The 27,338-nt window shown below is 43.3% G+C and overlaps 1 protein-coding gene across 2 annotated transcripts; it reads left to right on the top strand.

The window, feature by feature from the left end:
* Positions 1-2,663: 2,663 nt before the first annotated feature.
* CD180 (CD180 molecule) lies at positions 2,664-18,621 on the top strand. 2 transcript variants are annotated; one of them, XM_028521934.2, is made up of 3 exons: positions 2,664-2,934; positions 12,029-12,195; positions 16,263-18,621. In XM_028521934.2, exons 1-3 carry the CDS (start codon positions 2,845-2,847, stop codon positions 17,986-17,988), a joined length of 1,983 nt encoding a protein of 660 aa, XP_028377735.1. In that variant the 5' UTR covers positions 2,664-2,844; the 3' UTR covers positions 17,989-18,621. The 2 variants fall into 2 exon arrangements, with proteins under 2 accessions (XP_028377735.1, XP_035875749.1); XM_036019856.1 differs by lacking the exon at positions 2,664-2,934 and having other exon boundaries at positions 11,601-12,195.
* Positions 18,622-27,338: the final 8,717 nt, after the last annotated feature.

Here is a 27,338-nt window from a genome sequence, read left to right as displayed (position 1 = left end):
TCAGCAGAACAGGAATAGGAATGCCTGCTCTATTTTTCAGGTGGGAAATAGCCTCAGAAATGTGAAATGACTTGTCCAAGTTCTCTCCATTGATAAGCGATGGACCTGGGCCTCCTACCAGTTCAGGCTCCTCCCACTGCACCATGGTGTGTGACTTCTTTAAAGCAAGGTGGTTGGTTATCCATTTCCATTTGTTTGGACTGTGTTTTGGCAAACGCATCTTTGGATGTGTTTTGCTGTTGAGGATGGAATTTTAGGATGACCAGAAAAGTTGAAATACTTGTGTAGTAGCCCAGCACAGTTTCTCCAACCCCCTCTTCTTTTAAACATCTGCTTTGAAATCTCCCGATGAAGAACTTTCTTTAACCCAACCCACTCTTCAGCTCTTTCAGAAGGCAACACTCTTTCTTAAACTATGGAGAGTAAAAGCACAGTCTTGGCAGTGAGCCTGAATATAAGACCCTAATCCACCTTCTAGTTGGGCTTGGAGAGGTCATTTCATTTCTCTAAACATCAGTTTCTCCATCTATAAAATGGAATGAATAACACCTCTTTGAGTCCTGGCTGGTGTGGCTCAGTGGGTTGGGTGCCAGCCTGTGAACCAAAGAGTCACAGGTTCAATTCCCAGTTGGGACACATGCCTGGGTTGCAGTCTGGGTCTGTTACAGAGTGCAGCCAAGAAGGGGAACCCCAAATGGGCATTTGAATGGGGTCCAGAACTCAAGGTGTTTAGGAGATTTTAAGATATCTTCACCCCTTCTCCCACAGGTGTAAGTTGGGGGAAGGGGCACACAGAGCAAGAACATGCAGGGCAGCTTTTCAGCTAATCCATGGCATGGTCATTTAACATACCTATAGACTTTGGCTGGTTGCTTAGATATGCTAAATAGCTATGGCCATGCTCTGGGCCAGGGAGATGGAAAGGGACGCCCCCAAGATGGGACTTGGGGGCAGGTTCCCTGAGTTACAGTACCTGCGTGGGAGCTTGGAGAAGATTGGTTCCATGACATGGGGTCACACCTGCCCAGACCCACAATGGCAACCGGAAAAGCTGGAGAAGACAGCAGATTGAGGGCAAGTGTGCCCAAGTGTAGGAGGAGTCAGAAATGGGGCTGCAGAGGAAGATTGGTGTGGGGATTTAAACCCAAACATGGCAGCCATTGAGGGGAGGAGCACGCGATTTTAGCTGAGTGGGGACTCCCATGACCCTGGGAGAGAAGACCACGTGGCTGGAGCAGAGATCCCGGCGACTCAGCTGAGGGTGCCAGGAACCAAGGGAGGCCTACCAGCCTAGCATGGCTGAGACAAGGACTTCTATTTCCTTTCCTGAGATACAGTACTCTGGACTGGGCAAAGGGGGAAGGAAGGACTGTGTCTGTTTGTGAGTGTTTTAAGAGACTTTGGGATTTTGATGAAGACATTAGGTCACTACTTTAAGTCTGTATAGCATTAAATAAACATTTCCTTTCCTTGTCACAAATCTCTGACATTGAGATACATCTTCCCTACAGACAGCGGACATAACAGACCTGGGGGGTTTCTTTCAGTAATAGTATATCGTCCCAAGGCCCCCCTTGTTTGTTCTGTAACAGGTCCACAGTAGGGGGTGCATGAGAGGCAACCACACATTGATGTTTCTCCCCCTCTCTTTCTCCCTCCCTTCCCCTCCCTCTAAAAATAAATAATTTTTTAAAGTAACACCTCTTTGATAGAATATGTGATAAGGAGCTATGCAAGAAAAAAAGAAACAGCCTGCTTAGTGACTGACACATACTAAGTGCTCAATAAATGGTAATTACCATAGTTATTATATTAGTAGTAGTGATATAGTAGTGGTAGTATTAGTAGTACATCTCGAGTCACCGTGACTTGATGCTAACAATTGGACTATTGGAAATGGAATAGGGAAACAGTAATGCTAACTATCTCCTGTATGCCAGAGTTGGAGAGCAGACAAGGTCCAAGGTAGCTAAATTCAGCCTGATGAGGAATGCTTGAATTTTCACTTCTTTAAACACTACCACATCTTGCGCCACAATGAGGATATTCCCAATCCTGCTTCAAAGCTGTTTCTAAGGAGAAACAGAGCCAAGGCTGACATTCTCAATTCTGCTCTCTCTTAGTCAGAGGGCTCTGTACACAGCAGTGTCCTCTACTGGGTCAGGCTGGGAAGGAACAAGGAGGGATTCCACTCTGCTGCTTTAGTCGGCCTGGGTCACCAGCTTAAGGGATGGATTTGTCCTCCTTCTGTTCTGAGACCAGAGGTGGGTGTTGGTGAGGTGGCCCAGGCAGGAGCAGAGGGGCACGGAGCAGCCACACTCACTCGGGAGGGTGACCCTGTCCCCTCGCTCCAGTTCCCAGCTCCCGCAGCACCACCACAGGGCTCAGTACTTCCGTCCGCACCCAAAGAGTGCTCTGCCCTTCCTTCCAGTGTGCCGGCACCTCTCCCACTCACCCATCCAGGACAACCAACAACAGCCTCCCTCATGAGGACAGCTTCCTGCTTCCACAGCCTCTCTCGAGGAAAGGGGCCAGGAGCTATCAGAGTAGGCCCAACCCTTGAAGGTGGCCGAAAGTCAGCATGAGCAGCTCAGGAAGGCTGCACAACGAATGCATGTGTGCCAGGAAACACACTGGGCCATCCTGGGGCTGGGTCCTCAGCTATTTTTGGCAAGGGGGGTGGTATGTAAAGAGACTTCCCATTTTCTGCAGCACAGAGCCACGAGACACAAGTAGTCAGAGCACTTCTTGCTCCGAGATCACCCTTCTGAACACCTCTCTGGCTGCTGAGTCACCGAGGCCCTCCTCCGTAAGCCCACCAGGCTGGGGTGGCCCTGGTCCGTGATGGCGCCCCCTGTCAGCCACTTCCTGCTGGTGGTGCTGTTTTCTGCCAGCTGTAAAGCCATCATCTCCTTGGATCAGATGTGCATGGAGGTGAGTCCAAGTCTTTATCCAGATTAAACTGCCTGGCAATTTTGAGATTCAGCCTGCCGCCCCAGCTGAGTCTTGGCACCCCGATACCCACTTTATGCCTTTGAAAGGGCAATGAGGTACGTAGAAGTTTTTCTTTCTTGTACGGAAGGAGCCAAGAGCTCAGCCAGGGGACAATCCCACAGAGCCTTAGCAGGAAGAGGTGAGAGTTTTCCTCCTCTGTAAACAATGAACCCAAAATAATCCTAATTGGGACATAAAATATCAACAGGGTCGCAGTACAAAGAGCAGACCTGTGTACCTGCCACCAGCTCGGAGGTGCTGTTTGTCCGACGCGGTAGCACATGGCCCTGCCCCCACCAGCCCTTTGGTTTCCTGGCTCTCGGGGTGGGGATTGGTCAGGACAACCTGTGCCAGGGTTTACAGCATGTAGTGATCACTCTGAAGGAGCCTGGCATTGCCCTCCAGTTGGACAGCCCTCCATCTGTTTTCCTAACCCACAGGGGTGGTATTGGAGATGAGAGCCAAATTGCACCTTCTGTTTGGAACCATAACATTTATCAACCTGTGGGAAATTCTTAAAAGAGGTGATGAGAGAGATAAAGAAGGGACTCCATCAGTCTTTTCCATCTTCTAAAATACTTCAAAACCTTCCTCCCACTGTCTGTGATGGCAGCAAGTGTACAGCAGCACGCGGCCTGTTGGGCAAGAGCAGGGGAAGGACCATCAGTCTTGGTGTCCGGGTGGGCTGCTTTTCTGGGCTGGGGCTAACAGCAGAAGTGGAGGCAGGAGAAGCACGATGCACAAAAGCAGTGGTTGGGAGCCACGGGCAGGAGAAAGCTAAGAGAGAATGCTAAGGGGTCAGGGAGAACAAGAACTCCAGCCAGCACTGGAACAGGCCTGGGAGTAGAGAGGAACGGAACCTTGTTAGTCAGGTATTAGGACGGAATCAGGACACACTAAGACTAAGCAGAGGCACAGCCCCTGGGGAAGGGAAGGCTGGGAAGACGGATAGTTTTGTTCGAGCTGCCACAGCAAAGTGCCACAGACTGGGTGGCTTAAGCAAAGGAACCTATTTTCTCATAGTTATGGAAGCTAGAAACCCAAGATCAAGGTGTTGGCAGGGCTGGTTTCTTCCAAGATCTGTCTCCTTGGCTTGTTGGTGGCCATCTTCTCTCTGTGTCTTCACATGGTCTTCCTTCTGTACATCCATCCAGACAGAAGGAAGGAGACTTCCTGTCTGTCTCCAAACTTACTCTTATGAAAATACCAGTCATATTGAAATGGGGTCCACCCTAATGATCTCATCTTAATTTAATTATCTATTTAAAGACCATTTCCAAATAAAGGCACATCCTCATGTACTTGGTTAGGAATTAAACATACGGATAGGGAAGGGCACAATTTATTCTATAACAGAAGGGAGTGAGTAAGAGGTTATCAGCCAGCCCCAGAAGGCTGCCTCCTCATTCAAGTTGGAAGGTCAATCTCACACAGGCATGTAGCCGGCATGATAAGAGGACAGGAGTGGGCACATAACCTTCTTACTGATTGGATAGGTATGCCATCCACCTCTGATAACACCCTCAGGTAGGACAGTATGACCATTACATTCTGGCTCATTGGGAAGCTGATTTTTTTAAAATGCCACACTCCTAAGCCTACCCATTCAACTCTTAAACCCCCATATTCCTGCAAAGCCCCATCAGCCCTTCTGAAGTGTACAAGAGTCTCGGGAGGTTTGGAAAGCCCGTGGAAACACTGGGCCAGTCTAGCTGCCTACTGAGGACACCAGGTCCTAGAGCTGCCAATTCCTTTCTGCAGATGACCCCTGCTTTTGCTGCCCCCTGAGACATTCAGGTGGCAAGAGTGGTGCTGAGGGTCCTGGGATCTCCAGCCTGACCCTATGCTGCAGCGACACCTTTTCTTTTTGGCCAAGTTTGTATTGAAACCCTCTAAAACAACAACCTCCCAGCAGCCTTCCCTCTGGAAGAAGTTGGATTTTAAATGCTCCAGGACCTAGTCCATGAACACTGGATCTCCATTTCCCTGGACCTCTTCTGTCATACACGTGTTCTCAGCAGCAGGATTCTAAGGCTGTGTATTGAGTCCTTATTTACTTGAGCAATGGGGAAATACAAAAATAGATGAGAATTGTTCTTGAAGGTAAAGAACTTCTAGGCTGCAGGCAAGTAGGATAAAAGGGGGAGTGAGTGGTAGAGGAAGAAGTTTGACTTAAGTGTTTGATCCTTTTCAAGTGCAAATGACCACAGTTAGCCTACCCCTCTGCCTTACTTTCCTTTCCTCTTTAGCTCTTCCCCTCCAGCTTAAGCATAACTAACCACATACTGTATTTATGTTCACGTAACCACCACTAGCTCATTAGCATCTATCTTGAAAACAAGGTTTCGTTTTGTTCTTAGTTTAGTGAACTTATTATTGAAGTAAAACATAAATGCAAAAAAGTTCACCAATCCTAAGTGTACAGTTCAGTGGGTTTTTACTTAGTTAACACATCTATGTGGCCAGCACACAGATCAAGAAACAGCTGTCTCAGCGCCTCAGAAGCCCCTCCCCTCCTCCTCCCAGGCTCCGGCCCCAAGGACATCCAGCACTCCAGTTTTCATCGCCACTGATTGATTGAGCCTCTTTTTGAATTTTATATACACAGGACCAGCGAGCGTGTACTTTTTTATGTCTGGCTTTTTTGTTCAGCATAAATATATGAGATTTATTGATGATGGTCTGTGAACCAATCCTTTGTTCATTTTCATCACTGAAGAGTTTTCTGTGGTATCGTGAGCCACCATTTATTTACCCGTTCTACAGTTAATGGACGTTTGCCCTGTTTTCAGTTTTTGGGCTGTCATGAATGCTGCTGCTTTGGAGTTCTTATCTATGTCTTTAGTGAGCAACTGCACAAATCATTATTAGGTATACACCAGGGTGTGGGTGTACATGGTCATAAAGCATACACATGTCTAAGTTTAGCAGATACTGCCGAACAGTTTCCAAATTGTTGACACCCATTTATATTCATCAGCAACGTATATCAATTCTGTTTGCTCCACAGCCTCACTAAAATTTGCTATTGTTTGTTTTAAAAACCCATCCTGGTGGATGGATAGTGGTATTTCCCTGGGATTTAATTTTTATTTTCCTAATGAATAATTAAACTCAGTTCATTGTCATGCTTCTGTTGGCCATTTGCATATCCTTGTGTGTGTGGGCAAAGTACCTCTTCAAGTCTTTTGCCCGTATTCTTTTAGGTGTCTGTCTTTTTTTTTTTTTAATATTGAGTTGTAAGAGTTTTTTTATGTACTGTGCACACAAGTCCTTAATCAAATAGCAAATACCTTCTCTCACTCTGGGGCTTGCCTTTCCACTCCCCTACTGATACCTTTTGATGAACAGAAGTCTTCAATTTTAAAGTAGCTGGATTTATCATTGTTGCTTTACTTTCAGTGCGTTTCTGTCCCATTTAAAAAATTCTGCCTACCCAAGGCCATAAAGGCATTATCATTTGTTTTCTTCTAAAATTTATGTTTTGTACTTGTATCTATTCCTAGGTTTCACATTTAGAGCTATAGTCCATCTGGAATTGCTTTTTGCATATGAAATAAGGTAGGAGTCATGGTGAATTTTTTAATAAAAGTTTTGTTTGAAGATATTTCAAACTTAGACAAGTTCTGAAAATAATACAACGAACACCCATCAGCCCTCCACATAGAATCTTCCATTGTCAGATGCTACCTGTTCTCTGTGTGTGTGCGCATGCACACACCATGACTAACCAAATGAGACCCACGGCCAAGGCTTTAGAGGCTGACAAATATGTGAGGCATAGCTGGAACCCAGTGTTCTGTGATTTGGATTTTGGTGGCATTTTAGATGTGCTCTTGAATAATCACTTGGGAGGATTAGGTACGCCTCCTCATTTCAAATAGGCTTGTCTCAGCTATTCTGTACACTCAAAACCATGGTTGGAGACATTCCTTCAGTCCTAAGTATGGGGGGAGGGGAAGTGTGCTTAGTAAAGCTTCTTTTTGGGAGAACTCCAAGTTCATGGATACAAATGCTTTCTAATAGCTCCAGACAATGCCATGATGCTGTGATGATCCGGTGAAATACTAACTTCCCTTGGGAGTGCTTGACATACATTATCCAATTAATCCTGAGTTGGCCTGCAATAAAGGGTTACTGTCCTCCATTTACAGTTGGGAGAAAGGAGGCTCAGAGAACACAGCTTAGTGGTTGAGAGCTGGGTTTTGAACCCAAGCAGTCTGAAAGCAGACAAACAGAAAAAGAACCGCACATAATTGGAATGCCCTTTGCCCAGAGGAATCAGATTGACAACCAAGTTTTACAACTGTGCCCTCTTGGGAATGCTTTGTTTTACTTGCAGAGAGTAATTGTTACTCTGGGATTAGGCTCTGTCAAATTGCTATCTCTGGATAAAGGAGTGATTAACAGGAGGGTTGGGGTTCAGCCTCCCAGACTTCTTGGCCATGGCGGAGCTGGCTGCTGTGTGTGCCAAGTGTAGATGAGACATCCGAAAAGGTGGGAATCAGCACCAGAGTGAAACTCAAAGGATTCTAAATTAGAAAATGATTTCAACACTTGCAAGAGGAGAAAATACAGCGGGACAGCAGGGAGTTAGAGATACAGCAGAAAGGAGCAAAAATAAGATCCTGATTGAAAAAATGCAAATGAATACCTGCAGGGAGAAGGGACTGCAAACACAGACACAGCGCTCGGGAGTGCTGCTCTGGGTAAAAGGCACAGCTCTGACATGAAGCTCTGACATGAAGCTCCGACATGACGAAGTGGTTGGTGCAGGCCCCAGCGGACAGTGGTCCTGGGTAGACGCCCCATGACTTGGAGTAGCCTCGCACAGCCCTGCTAACCGCATGAGTTCATAGCCAGAAGGGTGCTGTCTCCCTTGGAACCAGCCAAAGCGGAAGAGTGAGAAAGTGACTTTGGAAACTGACCCCATGTGGAAGTCTAGAGCAGCGATTTTCAACCTTTTACATCTCAGGGCACACAAAAACGAATTACTAAAATTCTGTGGCACACCAAAAGATGTATTTTTTGCCTATATGACAAAAAAATAGGTATAATTTTGATACGTTCACACCAGTGTTGGCTGGTGTCATTTTTTTTATTTGACACCGTTAAGAAAAAGAGGCCAGGGCCCTTGACTAAATAGTCAGGCACTGACTATTTTAAAAATTCTTGCAGCACACCGGTTGAAAATCACTGGTCTGGAAAATGAAGGCTGGGTTTATAGGAAGTGGTCATGTGGAGCTCAGAGAAACCACAGGGGCTGCAAAAGCGGTGGTGGGTGTCTGCCTGGAAAAGCAATTGAACACGCGGCCCTGGCCCCCAGCCCAGCCCTGGGCAACGGCAATAGCCACACCACACTCCTTTCCCGAGTTCCGTCCTTTTCTTCTCTTGCATTCTCATTCTGCTGCCCTGACATGCTGTGCTACGCTATCAGAATTTGTTCACAAAACGTTTTGATATGAATCCTGACAGCGAGAAAGACATAACCTCATTCCTGCAGTATTTCTGCCAAAAATATATAACCTGATCAAATCCTGAGGGCAGAGTGAAAAAACCCAAATGAGGGCCATCCCATAAACTATGATCCTGTATTCATTAAAAAAAAAAAAGCAATGCCATGAGAGATAATGAAAGGCTGAGAAATTGTCTCAGATTAAAGGAGACTAAAGAGACAAGGAAAAGAAATGCGATATGTGACCCTAGATTGGAAAAACAAAAATTACTACAATAAGCAATATGGGACTACTGGCAAAATTTGAATATAGATTGTATGTTGGATAATAATATTACATTGCCTTGGCCAAGTGACTCAGTTTGTTGGCATGTTGTCCCATACACAAAAAGGTTGCAGTTTTGATTCTTGGTCAGGGCACATACATAGGTTGCAGGTTCAATCCCCAGTAGGAGGCAACCCAATCAATGTTTCTCACTCTCTCTTCCCCTTCCTCTAAAATGAATAAACATATCCTCAGGTAAAGATAAAACACTTTTTAAATAATATCATATTAATGTTAAGTATTCTGATTTGTGGTAATTGGCACTGTGGTTGTATAAGAATATCCTTTTCCTGAAAAGAGTTAGGGGTGAAGGGTCATGGCATCTGCACTGACTCTCAAAAACAAACAGAATGGGTGTGTGTGCGTGTGTGCGTGTGTGTATATACTTGGTGCCCTAAGAAATACATTTAACTCTGCTTAAATGATTCCAGAGCTTGAGGGGTTTGGGCATCACCATCAGTAATATCAGAAATGGTAATTTTGATTGTGCTGGAGTGTGAATGTGAAAGCAAAAGAGAGACACCAGCACATTCTCTGATATGCGTTTGCTCTGCAAATTCTCCTATCGGCTGCAATTCCTGTCATTTGCCTCCTTCTCCCAGAAATCCAAGGCAGAGAGCTCACTGTGGTTTCTCCCTAACTGGAGGTGGATGTCACGACACGGGCTCACGGAGGCTCCTCACTACTCCTCAGTAGTGTGAAGTCCCCTGGCTGGCGGTTTCTCAGTGGGTTCAAATGGAGCTACTTCATTTCCCTGCCTTTCCTTTTGCTAGGAGCTCCCTCAGGCCACTGGCTCAGTAGAGCTCCGGCTCCATCCTCAACTTTCTGAATCACATTAGTGAGGTAAAGTGTTTAGTAAAGCACAAAAGAGGAATAATTTAGGCATCACAGGCACTTACATATTCTGGAGGAGGGAACTGCCAGAGCATAGGTTTTTTGCTGTGGGGACAGAATAGAGCAAGACGAATGGAGGCAAGGCCCCTTTCTCCAAGTGTATGTGACATCAGTGATGCCAATGGAGACCAGGAAAGAACAATGTCCCCTCAAAGCTAATCTGAACCTTAACAGCTCCTGGGGCAGCACCTGCACATACTACCTCTCCCTGGTTCACCCATGTTTGTGGGCACCAAAGAGGGGTTTAGCAAGATGTGTTTGTTTCTTTTCCCCACCAAGGACATTAGGTGAATTTGTGGCAATGCCTGGAGGACTTTGGGTCTATACAACAAAATATGAATTACAAAGAAATGTAAGTGTGGCACATTCATCAGGGACATTCATAATATGGTCACAATATAGAAAACGGCGATTTCTTGTACACGCATTGTAACTACAAAAAAGCGTGCCACCAAGAAGTTTCCAGCTATACAGGCTTGTTTGCAGCTCAGGATGAGGAAAGCTGCCGATCTCAAGTTTGATGAGGCAGGTCTTTCCCAGACCGAGGCAGCCTCAGAGGGGCCTTGGTGAGACCCCCACACGGTGTGGGGAATGGCAGGGTCCGGAAGGTTGGATGAACTCGAGTGGAACCTGAGACAGTCTGAGAGATGGCCCCCAAGTGCATTTTCCTTGGAGAGTATTTCAAAAGAGATGCCATCAGACCTACATACCTGCCCACTGTGTTTTGTCCTAGACATTATCCAGGTAAATTATGACCCCCTAATTCTATAGACTTCTCCCAACCCCCTCCCATGTTACCAGTTAGTCCCAGGTTTATAACTTGAGTTAGGGAATCTGACTAGCAGTTACTGGCAGACTTCTACAAACTCCACTCTCCTGGGACACGGGGTCAGGCTGTCTCCTGAACTTACGTGCAGGGCTGTGCTCACAACAACAGTGGCTTGTGGGGACCTGAAATAGATTCACACTTCAAAATTGCAAGGCCCCATGACCTAAGGTCTGTGCCCCACTGCTAGCTCATTGAAATATACTAAGGAAATTTCTAACCATGTACAAATGTAATTAGTTACAACGAATCTGTATGTACTCATCACTCAACATTCAACAACCATCAACGTTTTACCTACTAATCTCATCTATCGACTCTTCCCCCCGTTTCTGCCAGAGTATTTTAAAGCAAACCTCAGAGATCGTGTCATTTTACTCCAAAATACTTCAAAATGCATCTGAAAAAAATAAGAACATTTCTCTTATCACTAACAACATATGTAATTCTTTAGTATTCTTTGATATTCTGTCTGCATTCAAAGTTTCTTGACAGTCTATTAAAGTGTCTTCCTAAATGCATTATTTGAACTAAAATTTAAATAAGGGCTACTCCATTTATCTGTTGGTTATTTTCTTAAGTGACTTTTATGTCTCTTTTTTCAAGAGCCGTCTTCTCTCTCCTCCCACACCCTCCTCTCTCCACTTTCACGCACAGCATTCACACTCTTATAAAGCAAGGTCAGTTGTTCTGTGAATGTCCCACCTTCTGCATTTGGCTGATCGCTACCTTGTGCTGCTGTTGAACTTAAATTGCCCACACCCTTAACAGATTGGAAATTAAGCCTGAAGTCATGATTGAATTCAAGCTTTAATTGGGGGCAGGGGCCAAGAATGTGTGTAGTTAAAATTGTATCACCTCAGAAAGTCTGAATGTCTGATCATCTAATCTGTTGTTGCTGATCTAGTGTTGATTAGTTTTCAAGATGAAATAAAACATTTCCATACATCCCAAGTCAAACCTCTCAAAGTATATTCAGAGAAGTCTTATTTCAATTCTTGCTCCTCTACCTGCTTCCTTTTCTCCCTTTCAAGAAAACAAGTTATGAGTTTTTCCCCCATGGTTTTGGTTTTTTTTTTTTTTTTTTTTTTTAAATGTAAGAAAATACACACATACCTTTCTCACTGAAAAAGTAGTATACAATATACTACATATATATCCCATGTACTATATACACTATGTACATTCAACACATTGCTTTTTCCACCACACAATATACCTGAATATCACCCCATATCAGCGTGTGGAGATCTTACTCACTTCATTTTCAGCTACTAAAGGTTCCCTTTTGTTAACATGCCATATTTTGTTCAATTAATCCTATGGTGATGGGTAATCTTGTTATGGTCAATCTTCTAATACAAAAAATGCTAAAATGAATAATCTTATGCACAAGTCATGTCGTGTTTTTGCAAGTATATATTTAGTAAAGACTCCTAGAAGTGGGATTGCTGCTCAAAATATAACATATATATATAGATTTGTTGGTCAAATGACAAAGTCTGTTATTAATTTACATTGTTTCTCTCATCAGAAAGAAGCCAACAAAACATACAACTGTGAAAATTTAGGTCTCAGAGAAATTCCTGACACTCTACCAAACACAACAGGATTTTTGGAATTTGGCTTTAATTTCTTGCCTACAGTTCAAAATACAACTTTCAGCAGACTCATAGATCTTATCTTTTTGGATTTAACCAGGTACGTATCTGAGTTCCCTGTACTCAGTTGATGTTTCACTTAAGCAATAACACAACTTGCATTCCAGTTGTTTCCCAGGCCTTTCGTGGGCCACAGGGACGTGCTCATCCTGTGTATTTACTCTCTCCCATGAAATAGGCTTATGCAGGTGGAATAAGGCTATTTTATTTTTTAAAAAGCAGTCAATGGAGAAGACAGTGAATTGTTCAACTACAGTAGGTCAATTGTGCTATTTAAGAAGTTCTAAGCAACACTGATAACAGAACTGAAAATAAATTTTGTACTAAATCAGATGCATATTGTACTATATATTACTAGGCAATAAATGTTTAAAACTTTATAGGAGAAACAAACAATCTGCTCATTTTTTTCCCTACAAATTGGGAAAAGAGTTCCATGCTTTGGTTTTAGAGGTCAAATCAGGATTTCAACTGTTGAACCAGTGTTTATGAGGCAATGGGCAGAAGTATCGCAAGGAGGTAAAGGAAGCAAACAAGAGGGAAACACAGTGTGTGTGTGTGTGTGTGTGTGTGTGTGTGTGTGTGTGTCAGAGAGAGAGAGAGAGAGAGAGAGAGAAGGCCCTGCATGTGGATGGGGCCTGCACTCTCTGCACAGCTCTTCCTTTGGTGTTCAACTTAAGCTTGTGCAGAGTGGGAGTCCACGACGACAATACTATATCACCCGTATAAACCACCACTGTGAGGGAGGCATGGTAAATATGATCATCCAGCTTATGATAGATGAGAAAGTGGAGGCTCAAGAAGATTTTGTGAGCTGGCTTAAGGTCACAGGGTAAGGAAACTGGGCCTCTGCTCTCCTGACTCCCCGTCCAGACTCCCCCCAATGACATCAGGCCACCTCCCCAGCCAAGACCCCGTGTGCACGTGGTCAGAAACCCTTGAAAGAACTGAAAGAGAAAAACATTATTGTGCTACCTACCTATTACACCCCAAGGAAATTGACTTTCCCTCTCCTTTTCCCTTTCTCATTTTTAGATTAAATGAGCTTGATCACATTTTTTAAGAAGTACTTGGGCCAGGACAGCTTTCCTAGCTAGAGAAGTCTAAGTTTTCTCTTATTTTCAAAAAGTGATAACAATATGACCTCATGCTTTCTAAGAGCCCTGTCCTCTGCTCTTCCCACCCCTTGCCTTTTATCTGGCCACAAATCAGAGACTACTTCTCTCACTCTAAACAGTCCTCCTGTCTTTAGCTTTGCCAACGTGCTTTCTATTTTCTTTGCTCATTCTTCCATCTTGCTTTTCAGATCTTCCTCTCTGGAAGAATTTTTCTTTTTTCTGAAGTACACCCTTAGAAATTCCTTTAGTGAGAGTCTGTGAGCGGTAAACTCTCTTGGTTTTTGTTTTTTATGAAAATGTCATTATTTCACTCAGATTCTTGAAAGACAGTATTTTCTGACATATAATTCTAGGTTGACAGTGTTTTTTTCTCAGCCTTTGATGCTATCATTGCAGTCTTCCATTGTTGCTGCTGGGCAATCACAGATCTTGTTCACAGGCAGGTGATCTGTCTTTTCCTCTCTGGATGTTTTCAGTAGCTTCCCTTTGTCTCTGGCATTCTGTAATAGCACAATCATGCACTGTGCAGATTGTTGGCCTCCTTGCATGTGATGTGGTTGTCTATCCTAGCCACTATCGGTTCAGACCTTGGCTTGCCTCCATTCACTCTTTCATCTCCCCTTGGTCTTCAATTAGACTTACATTGTGTCTTCCAATCTAGCCTTCATGTACCTTAATATCTTTTTTTTTTTTGCTTTCTATGTCTATGGTTTTTGGGGACTGTATTCTAAGTAATTTTCTCATATTTACTTCTAGTCCATTAATATCCTCTTCAGCTGTGTCTAATTTCCTGTATAGATTATACATTGGCTTTCTAATTTCAACTACTATCTTTTTCTATTTCGATAAGTTTCATTGATTTTTCACATTACATACAAGGGGGAACCCCCAAAATAGAATTTATTTATGAAAAATTGTGTATTTATTCTTACATGTTTAAACTTCAATCACCTTCAAAGCACTCTCCATTTGATGCAATACACCTAATGAGACTTTTTTGCACTACTCAAAACATTTTTTGAACTCATTGATTTTGATGCTTTTTAGTGCTTCTGCTGTTTTTGTTTCACCTCTTCCACATAGACAAAATGTTTCCCTCTGGGAACTTTTTTCATCCAGGAAAACCAAAAAAAGTGACTCAGTGGGAGATCAGGTGAATGAGGATGGAGGGGCATGGAGGTCATGACTTTTTGTTCAAAAACTGCTCAACACACAGCATAGTGCAGGCAGGTGTGCTTGTAAATCACCCATCATGAAATGGGAAAACGTGTTGAAAGAGTCTTCAGAAAAATTCACTGAAGCCAAATGCAGCCTCTCACAACAATGCCAGCTGACACACTGACACAGATGAGTTCCTAGAACATTCATCCTTACAAGGGGCCTGCCTTCCAGAAGATAATTTTTTTTATATGGATACATTTATCTATACTCTGATAATATACATCAAGTATAGACTATATTTATATATCATGTATATTATTGGATCCATCTGATAATTCTGGTATCTGCTTTTTTTGAAACCTAATTCTGTAGAACTATATCCCCCCCTGACTTTAGCTAATGTGTTTCCCTTATAAGTTAGTTTTTATTTTGAGCTCATTTTTCTTTTGGAAATGTGTGTAAATCTTTGTTTAAAATGCTTTCATGGAATAAGATAATACCAGTGAATTATTAATATTGTTTTATGTGACAACGGCATTATGGCTATAAAAAATAAGCCTTGATATTTTTCATATACCTACTCAAGTATGTATGGGATACCTAGGATTTGCTTTAAAACAGTTCAGGAGAGAGAGGTGGGAATAGATAACACAAGGAAACATACATGGCAAAATCTTGAGAGTTGCTATATGTGTGTGATAAATATATGAAGGTTCGTTGCATTATTCTCTTTGTTTTTATGTAAATTTGAAAGCTTTCCTTATTAAAAATTAAGTACATCAGTCTGGAAGTTTCTATTTACTTCTGCCAGTTACCTGAAATTACTATAATCTGGAATGACTTTAAGCTAAAATTTCCACTCAGGTTTCTTCTGGGGGTCCACAGAAGTAGCATAAATTCGGGCCTCAGTCCTCATGAGTAGAAGCTATGGTTAGGGAATCTCACAGACTTTTCTTGTTCTTGTTTTTCTTGTTCCACTCAGCACCAAGGCCAAGAAAAAGACAAATCCTTAAGATCCTTCTCTGTGAGCTTTCTTTTTCAAGGTCATCCACTGAAAAGATTCCGCTGAGCATCTTGGTAGTTTACAGGTTTTTGGTAGGACCTCCTATCCTATCTCCAAGCTTTGTCTCCTGCCACTGATACATGTGGCTCATTAAAACCAAGACTCTAGGCCTCTAGGGACCGACAGATATTGGCAGATATGGCAAAGCTAGTGTGCAATCCAGTATTGTTGTCAGGTGCCATATCAGGATGTGTGTCTTTGAAGCTCTAGTGTTGCATATTTCTATGGAGTATTTTCATATATATCATTGGATTTATAACCACTCTACAAAGTAACCCTTATTTCTATACTTTATAGTTGAAAAAAGAGAGGTTGAAAAAAGTTATAATTTGACCAGGGTTACACAGATTTGTATATAACAGATCTTTATTATGCATTATATATAACACACGTGTAACATATATAATGCATTATATATAACATTTTATGTTACTTAAAATAGTAAATAATACTTTGATTTTTTCCAGTGATGAACCCATTAATTATTCCCCTAGATTCCAAACACAAACCACTTAGAGATCAATCTAAAAGAGCAAGATATCTGGGGGGGGGGGGAATCTAAATCAGTATGTTTAGAACTGAAGCTAGTCATTAATTCAGCAGGTCCTCTGTGCTTACTGAAGAACATTTTTTATATTTTACTTTGAACAATAATGTACACTGTTTTTACTATACACAAATGGTGACTTTGTTACTCTAGGTCACTGTGACAGAGTTTTTTCATTTCTCTAATTAATTAGTGTTAAATATTATTCTCTTCTTGAGGTGCCAGATTAACTGGATACACGAAGACACTTTTCAAAGCCATCATCAGTTGAACACGCTGGTGCTGACTGGAAACCCCCTGATATTCATGGCAGAAACGTCACTCGATGGACCCAGGTCACTGAAGCATCTCTTCTTAATCCAAACAGGAATATCTAATCTGGAGTTTATCCCAGAGCAAAATCTGAAAAACTTGGAAAGTCTGTATCTTGGAAGCAACCACATTTCCTCCATTAAGTTCCCAGAAAACTTCGCAACACAGAATCTGAAGGTTCTGGATTTTCAGAATAACGCTATACACTACCTCACTGGGAAAGACGTGAGCACCCTGGAGGCCACCAACCTGAGCCTTAATTTGGATGGCAATGACATTAGGGGCATTGAGCCGGGGGCTTTCCGTTCAAAAGTCTTCCAAAGTTTGAGATTTGGAGGGACTCTCGACTTGTCTGTCATATTAAGAGGTCTACAGAACTCGACTACTCAGTCTCTCTGGCTGGGGACATATGAGGACACCGACAAGCAAGACCTTACTACAGCCACGTTTGAGGGACTTTGTGAAATATCTGTTGAGAGCATTAACCTGCAGCAGCACCATTTCTCTCTCTTGTCGTCTACCATGTTCCGGTGCTTCACGCAACTCCAGGAATTAGATCTGACGGCAGCTCACTTGAGAGAGTTACCCTCCGGGATTCAGGGTATGAACTCTCTTAAGAAATTAGTTCTCAATGTAAATCATTTTGAGGAGTTGTGTCAAATCAATGCTGCCAGTTTCCCTTCCCTTACCGACCTCGATATCAAAGGCAACCTGAATAAACTTAGCCTCGGTGCTGGATGTTTGGAAAAACTAGAAAATCTTCAGAGACTTGATTTAAGCCACAGTGATATAGAGGCTTCTGACTGCTGTAATCTGCCACTCAAAAGCCTGCACCACTTGCAGTACCTAAACCTCAGCTACAATATGCCCATTGGTCTCCAGAGTCAGGCATTCAGAGAGTGTCCTAAGTTAGAAGTCCTGGATTTGGCATTCACCCACTTGAGTGTCAGTGCCCCACAAAGCCCCTTCCAAAACCTCTCCCTCCTGCAGACTCTGAATCTCTCTCACTGCCTCCTTGATACTAGCAATCAGCACCTTCTGGAAGGCCTGCTGGATCTCCGGCAACTGAATTTACAGGGAAATCACTTTCAAGATAACAGCATCTCAAAGACCAATCTACTTCAGACTGTAAGCAGCTTGGAGGTTCTGATTTTATCCTTCTGTGAGCTCCTCTCTATAGACCAGCAAGCATTCCACAGCCTTGGGAAAATGAGTCACGTAGACTTAAGCCACAACAACCTGACAGAAAATAGCATCAGTGCTCTTAGCCATCTTAAGGGGACCTACCTCAACCTGGCTGCCAACAGCATTCACATTATCCCACCGGATCTCCTCCCCATCTTGTCCCAGCAGAGCACCATTAATTTAAGTCACAATCCCCTTGACTGCACCTGTTCGAATGTTCATTTCTTGACATGGTACAAAGAAAACCTGCAAAAACTGGAGGACTTGGAGGAGACAGTGTGTGCAAATCCCCCGAATTTAAGGGGAGTTAAGCTTTCTGAGGTCAGTCTATCCTGCGGGATTACGGCCGTGGGCATTTTTTTTCTTGTAGTATTTTTATTCTTGTTCATCATTCTGCTCATTTTTTCAGCTAAATTCTTCCTTAGGTGGAAATACCAGCACATTTAGTGCTGCAGGTTTCCAGAGACAGCAAATAAATGTGTTCATCAAAATCACCCTAAGTAAAGGAACTGTTGTCTGTTGGTGACCGGAATTCAAGACTGGTTCCTGCTGCCAGGCAGGGATTTACTCTGCTTCTCTGAGCCCCAGAAAGGATGAGCCTCCCGGGAAAGGAAACTGAATGAGACCAAAGGGATAGACAGCCGTGGCAGACACAGAGCCATGTCCTCACATGGAAGGTGGGTGGAAGGCGAGGAAGCACCCGTGGCAGGGCATGGCCAGGGAAGTCACCCACAAAGAGGCCGCCTCCCTTACACTCATGGACTTCCTTTGAAGCACCTCCCACCCTGAGCCGAAAAGGAAACCGTCATTGCCCACCCCTTGGCCATGCTGAGGACCCCAGCTCCCGATTCCCTCCCACATGATGCGGGCATTGTCCTTGGGTCTCAGTTCCCAGTAACATGGCAGTTACAGACACTTGTTGTGGATAAAGTCGCAGTGCTCATTTTAATGAAAAAGGGAAAACAAAGAATTTAAAAGAGGCTGAGAAATGAATCTTGTCATCAGATTGACTCCATTAATTTCCCTAATCCTTAGGTGTCTGAGGGTCTCTACAATGTTGTCATGGTACAAATCGCTACCCCCCCCAAAAATGACCTCCACCAGGACCTCCTTCCCCCAAGGTTTAGGATTTTTGTTACACTGTCCATGCTCACCTGAGAACTGGGAAGCTCCTTCTGCTGCTAGTCGGGTGCTCTCACTCTTACGTCACAGAGCCTAACTTACAGGTGGGCTGGGGGCCAAAGGCTCTTCTCATTTGGCTGTCTGGTCCCTCCAAGCTTCTTTCCCACAGGAACCGTGAGATAAATGGTGATTTGGCTCCCAGGTCATCTCTCAAATGTCTACTCACCTGTGGCAGCAATTGAGATAGCACATTTACAATGAAAATGAGTGGGAGAAAGCATCGTGGCAGACAAGCTGTCTGTCAGGAACACAATAAGCTGGCCCAGTGAATGGTTTCTGTTTGGTGTCAGCAAAGGTAGTACCTGCAACAGAGAGGGGACAGGACTGCTGAATGCAGACAGAGAAAAGGATAGGGAAGCTGGCAAGGTGATGACTTGGGACTTCCCAAGGCCCAAAGGGTCACCCTCCTGCAGGGTTTGCTCTTCCAAAGAAGCCTGCATTAGTGGACGAGAGAGCTCTTATGCTCAGTTACTGCATTTACAAGGCCTTGGTTCAGTTCTATAACCACGTTTTTGTCTAGCGATGGTAACTTACAGCTATGAAATTCTGATTGGATATCAAAGGAAAATGTGATTAATATCCTGTCAGGATTTATTAGCCCTGAGGTTGAGGACATAAGAATAGAGTGGAAACTTGGGGACTACTAACTCCTTTTTACTTCTATGTGCCCAGAAAAAGCAGGGAAGACAAGGGAATAGGGGAGCTAAGTCATAAACTGTCACTGCAAATGCTCTGTTACGCTTAGGAGATATTCTGGACTAGGGAGTAGCCCAAGTTTTCCCACAGGTTCCTGGTTCGGGACACAAGGTGGGGGCCAGGTAAGGTGAGTGAGGCCCTTGCTTTGGGTGCAAAATTTAAGGGAGAACCCAAATCTTAGTAACCAAGCCAAAAGAAAAAATTAATACAATATTGAAAAAATTTTAAGTTTATGCAAAAATAAATAAAACACGAAAATTATAAACAAAGACAGGGTCCATAACAGTGCTGTGCTGAATGAACCCTGTTAGTCTGAGGAAAGAGGAGACGTTGGTAATGCCAGTCCTGCCTTTGTTTAGAATGTCGCTATTTTGTTCACTGGGGATGTTTACATTAGTTTTATTTTTTAAAGTTGTGTTAAAATATTATTTACCTTCATTACTGAGTTTTTTGGTGTCCCCCTTAGTTTTGTGCCCAGGTGGGTGCCTCACTCACCGCTACCCTTCCTGTCCCCACCCTGAGGACTGGTGAGGAGCAAGGATTCCCAGCCACCTCCCAGGCTACAGTTTCCCAAGGGTCTATTAGCTGGCACATTATCTCCGTCTTACTCAAAAATATGCATCTCCTTCCCCTTCACATTCTGGGAGCAGAGAGAAGTGTCCGAGATCTCCCATCTTGTTCCTCCTTCAACTAACTCCCAACTAACTTCTGAGCTCAGAGACGTGTTCCTTCAGAGCCATGGGAGGTGGCAGACACGAATGGGTACCAAATCCATCTGAGCCCCAGGTAGCTTGGGCCTGGCAAGAGTGGGCAAGTAGACCACTCTGCGAAGAAAATAAAACATCACACAATTAACTGCTTTAATTATTTTGAATATCAGCATTTGGGCAAACAGGTGCCTGACAGACCCCTGAGCCACCTTTATTTCTTCCCAGGCTGAGGATGGCCGGGCAGCCTTCTGCAAAGGCCAAATGGAGCCATGGCTGGGTTGGTGTTGGTCTTCAGTCTGGCAGCGACTGCAGCTTTTGGTCATTGAGTTTCAGGCTCAGGAGGGACCTAATGCAGAAGTTGGCATGGCAGTCTCTCTAAGTGTGCAGAGTCATCCTAACTGCTGTGGCAGGAAGAGCCTCTCACCCCAGGGACAGGAAGGTAGCATCTATTTAGAAGGATCAGGCAGCCCACCCTGGGGAGTCTGAACACCTCCCGCAGGCCGCACACCCCTGCTACCTGCTCTCCTGCAGGAGTGTTCAGCTTTGGGGATCCAGGCAGGCATGTGGCTTGACACATAGTTATTTTGTTGTGTTGATTATGTTCATTTGCTTGTACCAAATAAGATCATCTGCTCTGGAAACTTTGGGAAGTATTTCTGGTGATGGCCATGAAGATGCAAAATGTATACTGCCTGGTAGCTCCCTCCCTCCCCTCCCTTTTCTTTCCTTGTTTCCCTTTCCTTTTTCTTTTCCTGCTGTTTCTCCCCCTCCTTCTTTCCTTTTCTCCTTCTCTCCCCCTGTGCTTCCTCCCTCCCTCCCTCCCTAGAGCATGGAAGTCCACATTCTAGGAATCCGATCTAAGGCTGCACAACCCACTGCAGTCCCTGTGTATTCTAGCAAATTTAAGCTCTTTCCTGCCTCAAGGATATAAGGAGCAGACACGAAATATTTATTAACTGCTGACCTCCTACTCCATAGCCACACTGTCCTTCACAATATTTAATGTGTAACTTGGAAAAAAACATTCTGTGGAATATCTCTAATGCGAATGGCATCACCCTGAAGACTACAGGGTCCCAAGCTTGCCCCAGCAAAATGTAACCACCTCTCTCGCTGTTGTTTACCAGGCATGCGCCCCTTCCACGCAGTGTGACTTGCTGCTCCGTAACTGCACACTGATCCAAGGCTTTGTGACAGCACCTCTGTTTTAAGCAACAGTAAATTCACCTTACCGAGTCAGAAAGGGAGCTTTTTGATGGCTGCTGTCAATTTTATTGCTTTATCCTGGTTACTAGGATGGAATCTGTAGACACGGTGTGTTTATTGGTTTTATGTATCGCATGTTGTTGCTGCTCTGACAAGCTAGTCCTATAAAAATGTGTTATTATTGCATGTTGTAGCTCAGTGAGCTGACCCTGCATTTCAAAGTGTACTGAAGCAAATAGCATTGAAGTCCATAAAAACTGACTGGCCTCCATCACAGAGGACTCTGCGTGAGCTGCCGCTCCCACAGCTGGGAGCAAATTCCACCTTCCCCTGTGCTGGCAGCCATCGCCGCTAGCTGCACCCAGCACAGGCCCGCACACAGGCACTACCTGTAAAATTTCAAGACAGGAAACCATTGTATCATTCCTATTCATTCATTTCTCCAGTAAGTGCTGTCTCTAATTTTCAAGTTCCCAAAAGTATATAATAAATGGCTTTTTAATGTTTTATATGTTAGTATACAATACAGGAGGGGTGGCTGACACTGTTTTCTATCTGCCCTGAATGCTGAAGAGAAAATTAACTTGAATTATAGCAAGAGAAGATGTGGCTAGTTCTAAGCAAGTCATGACTGGGGGTGCTAGGTGTTGAGCTAGAATTCAGGCCCTGACTCATGCAGAGTTGTAAGCTCTAACACGAGGGGATTACCCTGAAAGCTGCAGAGGAATGGGCTAGTCAGTTCCCAGACAATGACATCACCAAAATCACCTGGGGATTCTTTATAAAACAGGTTCTCATGCCCCCCCTTCCCTGCCTGCACCCCACCTCAGATATTGGGATTGCACTAGACTAGGATTGACCCTGGACTCTCAGTCAAATAATTTTAAGTAAAATCCTTTCCTAAACTTAATTTTATCAAAAATAGAAGAAGCCTGTGTTAGGCTTCATGAGTCGGATGAGCTGAAGAAGTGCTCCATATTCTGTAAGAGGAAATGTCCTAACAAGTGGGAAGGAGGACGAAGGAGCCTTTGAGCCCAAAGGGGAGACGTCCTGGGCAGGCCGCCTGTGTCTCGTGCCGTCACCGCCAGGCTACATGGCTCTCCACTCCTGAACTACCCTGCTCTGCCACCTACCTGCCACCCACTCCTGCTCCATCCCAGCTACTCACAAGTTGAGATAATATATTAAATACTGTGAGTCTTGAAAAAGGAAAGAACTCACCTACAGATTATTTTAAAAAGCCATCAGTGCCCATTTAAGATTAAATATCAAACTTCATTGAATATCCTCCTCTGATCCCATCTAGCTTTAGATAATACTCTCTAAGTATTTGACTGTTCAAGACATACTAGATCCGACAAAGGCAAGCAGAGGACGGGGGGCACCAGAGCATCCATCCACCTTCTCCTTCTTCCTTCATGTTGCTTCACGGGCTTTCTAAACAGCCAGGGCCTCCCTTTTTCTCTGTCTCCTGTCCTTGGGAACAACCTAAATATCCAACAACAGATCCATGATTAAATAAATTCGGGGGTAATCTGAACAAATGGAGAAATGTTCTATGTTCTTGGGTGGGACAACATTGTAAACATGTTGATTCTCCTAGAAAACAGAGAAGTACAAGTTAAAATGAGATAATGTTTTCTATCTATTATTCTGGCAAAAAGAAAAGCTGGATAAGAGGGTAGGTGGGATGGGGACTGTCGGAACTGCATGCACTGCTTATGGTGTAGATTGGACCAGACACTAGGACCATGAGGCAATAATTAGTCAATTTAAATACATGAGCCACACATTCTGTTCTGGTATATATCCCCAGAAAGTTTCACATTTCCCAAATGATATTCAGTGCAGCATTACTTATGGAGAAGGAAATTTCATTTTCAGTGCTCGTCACTAGGAAAATAGATGGGTGAAATGTGGAAGACACTCACCATCGGGTATTACACAGTAGTTAGAAGCAATGGAGTAGATACAGCTATAGCAACGTAATTGAATCTTAAACATACAGTACTGGAGAAGGTCATTGAGAGGATGTGACCACCAGCTGACCCACAGGCTGGACTCTGGCAATTGGAGGCTCCTCATCTCCATCCCCTGTCCTTGGAATGTGTACTCTGCCCATTGCTCTCACAATAGGAGCCATTTTCAAGGTCGCAGCCTCAGGAGAGTAAGCTGTTGTTGAGACCCTCTGGACAGTATATGTGCCTGCACCCCAAGAAGGTCTCTATGTAAACTTTGAAGATTCTGGCAGGTGAGTAGGAAGACCTACCCCCAGACAAGACAAGCCTTGTCTGTAAGTTCTCTTGCTCATTAAAACTGCTACCTACCAATCTGGAGTGGTCTGCCTCCTTCTTTGCTGTCTCCTTGCCCTCTGTGTATGGGGGTCGGTTTGCAAACCAACATATAGGGCTGGATGGAAAAACAAATCCAAAATGACATATTAACATGAATATTTTTACAAATTAAAAATATATGCATACAAAACAATGATACCTATACTTTGTAAGAACACAAATAGACCATTAACATGGTTGCCAATGGAGGGGGGGGGCGGGGAGGGAATGAAGGAATAAATTAAATGAACCTTGGTGTAAACCAAGGTTGATGTGCCAAAAATTGAGTAGGATGACCTCTGTTATTTGCACCGGAGGCTCTCTACTGTGTGCATACACATAAAGGAAAAAAATATGGCATGGCCATAAAAGGAAATGTCATACAGCCATTATAAGTAATATTTCAGACCTGTATTTACAGGCATTGGAATATATTTGTGTTTTAATACTGAGAAGAATGACAGAGGGTGGGGTTGCAGTGATTCCATTTCTCTTCTTGCTTTTCTGTATTTCTAATCTGCCTTCAATAACCACACACTATGTAATAAAGAGGAAATGAGGGTTTTTCTTTTAAAGACTATTTTTGTTTTTGCAAAGGCACAACAAGAATAAAGAGCTCATCAGTTGTGAGAATTGACAGGTACTAAAAAGGAGAAGACTTTTTCCTAAAGCTTTGTGTTTTCAAATGCAAATGGGTACTGGCTTTATAGGTTGCTCTTCACCTTTCCTGGAGGAGATAGGGCACCCCACTTATTCTGAGTATCCCCACCTGAACAGTCCAGGGAGCTGGGACTCACATCACAGGATGGCTCTTCAGTGACAGACATGGACAGGTGTCCACAGGAACTTTCCTTAGTTTCAAAAAGAGTAAAAAGGGGGCACGTGGACATCCGTCTCCAGCCCAGGAAAGTCACCTCAGCACAGCACAAGCATGTGTATTCCAAAGAGACAGAGCTTCCAGGCAAAAGATTTAGACAAGTCAGGCCTGCAGGTTGTGCTGATGCCGGCCTGACATATGAAGAGTTGGTAGCTGCAACATGCTTACTTCAGGCCTCACAAATGTCTTCATTCTTCACTTCCCGGCTGCTGACAGCCAACTCCAGGCAGTGCTTAATGAAACCTGTTCAAGGCTTTTAGCTTTACAATATTAATCAACTTTTTGTAAAGCTGTGTAGGGCAATAAAGAACAACCATAAGCAACAGGCCTTTCTTTTCCCACATCTGAGCAGACTTGACTGGCATGTTACAGAGTGTACGGGGAACTTCAGTCTTGGGAGCAAATTCCCATTCTGAAGTGCTAGCCTGCATCCAAGTATTGGAAAGGACAGCCGTCGTCAGCCTGTGACATTAGGAGATGACGAGCTTGTCCTTTGGAAGGCACAGTGTTAGAACTCAGTGAGATGTTGCCGCATGTTTTTCTATGAGGGCTGGCGCTGATGACTCTAATCCAGGGTCTGAGGTGTCCAAACTGCCACAGATCTTGAACCTGGGCCAGGCTCACTGCCTTTCACTATGCAAACAGTAATGAAACAGATTCAGCCAAGCTGTGATCATGATATGTGAGATGTGTACTATACTAACTGGGGCCGGAGGTAGAATAAAAGAGGAACAACACACAATGACTTCTTTGAGCAACGAATTAAAAACATACAGTAGGAAGAAAGTTGTATTTAGAACTTCCTCCCACAGAGTTCCTTAATACCTGGCCTATATTGAAGAAAGCAAATTTCCGTAGTTAATACAGTGACACTTTTAAGTTACATTTGTGTTGTGAACTGAAAATGTTAGATGGGAAATTGCCTACGGATTAATTTAGAACTAATCAAGGAGCCTATTACACAGAACGAATAGCTTCCTTGCCTCATGGTTTTCCACCAATCATCAAATTCGTAATTTTCACCATGTGAATTACTTTTCAGCCTAAAAAGAAAGAGATGAGGTGGCTTCCATCACTCCCAGAGGGGACTGGATCTGAATTCAATTACGTGACATCTGGTAATACTTAGATGTCACATAATGCTTAAAGGTCAAGAGCTTTAGATCCAGAAAAATCTGGATTCTAATCCAAGGTCTTTACAAGGCATATGTTAATCAAATTATATAGCCTGCCTGGGCCTGTTTCCTCATCAACCACCACCATCCAGTTTGAGGGTTGTGTGGGGGCTCGAGATGGTCAATGAAAAGCATCTTGCCCAGTACTAAACATATATATAAATACATATAATATGTAACACATAATATATATAATTCTATGTCTGTCTATCTATTGTAGGAAGACAGTAAGTGTTGGGTTGCTTCCTGCCTTCCTGATGGTTTCAATGGCTTTTAATTACGAAGAGACATAGGGGGAGATAAAGATGAGAGGACACAATGGTCATTGATGGGACAAGGTTTTGGGAGGCTTGAGGGAAGCGGTGTCACTGAGACAGGACACCTTTCCTGAGACTCGAGGGAGTTGATGAGTTTGGTGTGGAAGCTGAGAAGTTTTGCAGGCAAGGAAGAAGGCCGGGGGAAAACAGGAAGGAGTTAAAGGAGACTTAATCTCAAAGAATACAACATGTTTGTGTAAATTAAAAAAAATTAGCGAGTAGGGGGGAGAAAACTGTACTTGAACAATGATTAAAATTAAAAAAAATAAAATAAAAAAAAATTAGCAAACTATTCCACTCAACAAAGAGCAATCTGCAAAAACCCATACTTTTTCCATAACAGAGTTATATTCAGTAACACTTTAGAGAGAGTACATACAAAAAGCCTTATTAGCCATTATCTTTTCATGCTAAATTTTTATTTCAATGTTATGCAACTGCATAAGTATAAATATTTGTTCAATGTACAACAATTATGACATCCATAGGGAATTTCTTAGAGAAAATAAGACTGCAAACACTTTATTGCACAGATCCTAACAAACTTGAAGCTGGTAAATCTACCGCTGGGAGTACTACCGAGGAGCACATCTTACAATCACAGGAGACCGACCAAAGAGAACACAGGAGAATTCCTACCAGCTGATTGGAGAGGGTTACAACAACAAACAGCTATTACATGAATGCAACCTTAGGTATTCTTTACTCATCCCAAATGCAAAAACATATTTGGCAAAAACGATAATACACACTATACAAAATATACATAAATACATTGTTTGTAAACAAGCACCTAGTTGTGCTTTAAAGGAAACTGGACAGTTAAAAAGCAAAGGCTGTAAACCATGAACTGCCTCCCCAGTAGACCTGTCTCGGTGTCTGAGTACAGAAGCATTGGGTTACGACAACCACGAAACACAGATATGAATTATAAATGTTGAGACCACTGCTGAAACCCATTAAAATTCTTGTAAAATATTTTCTTTCTTCTACATCTTCACACATGGTGATGGGGAATGGCTAAAACTACATGGGAAAGTAGTAGGGGCAAAAAGGAGACGTTTTCTACTTTTTTTTTCTTTTGCCATTGCCAACTCATTTTGCAATGAAGGACAACCAAGCAGTTGATTAAATAATGCCTCTGTTTTTGGAGTGCAGTTTACAGCCTTACTAAATGATTTACAATCCACAGGGCTATGGAATGATGCTATGCTTAGATGAAAAATTTTATAGCCTGGAGACACTAAGACATCCCCAAGGAGGTCTGCGTGTTGGGCTAGTATTCATTGGTAATTTTTTTC

This window comes from Phyllostomus discolor, chromosome 3, assembly GCF_004126475.2.
Source record: "Phyllostomus discolor isolate MPI-MPIP mPhyDis1 chromosome 3, mPhyDis1.pri.v3, whole genome shotgun sequence".
NCBI lineage: Eukaryota > Metazoa > Chordata > Mammalia > Chiroptera > Phyllostomidae > Phyllostomus > Phyllostomus discolor.
The sequence above is the reverse complement of the archived record's forward strand: the minus strand, read 5'-3'. Positions and strand labels throughout refer to the sequence as shown.

Bases quoted from the DNA above. Each gene is read 5' to 3' on its own strand.
- CD180 (XM_036019856.1), top strand. From the start codon at position 11,870: ATGAATAATCTTATGCACAAGTCATGTCGTGTTTTTGCAAGTATATAT. The intron at 12,196-16,262 runs GTACGTATCTGA...TCTCTTCTTGAG, and splicing joins ATCTTTTTGGATTTAACCAG to GTGCCAGATTAACTGGATAC.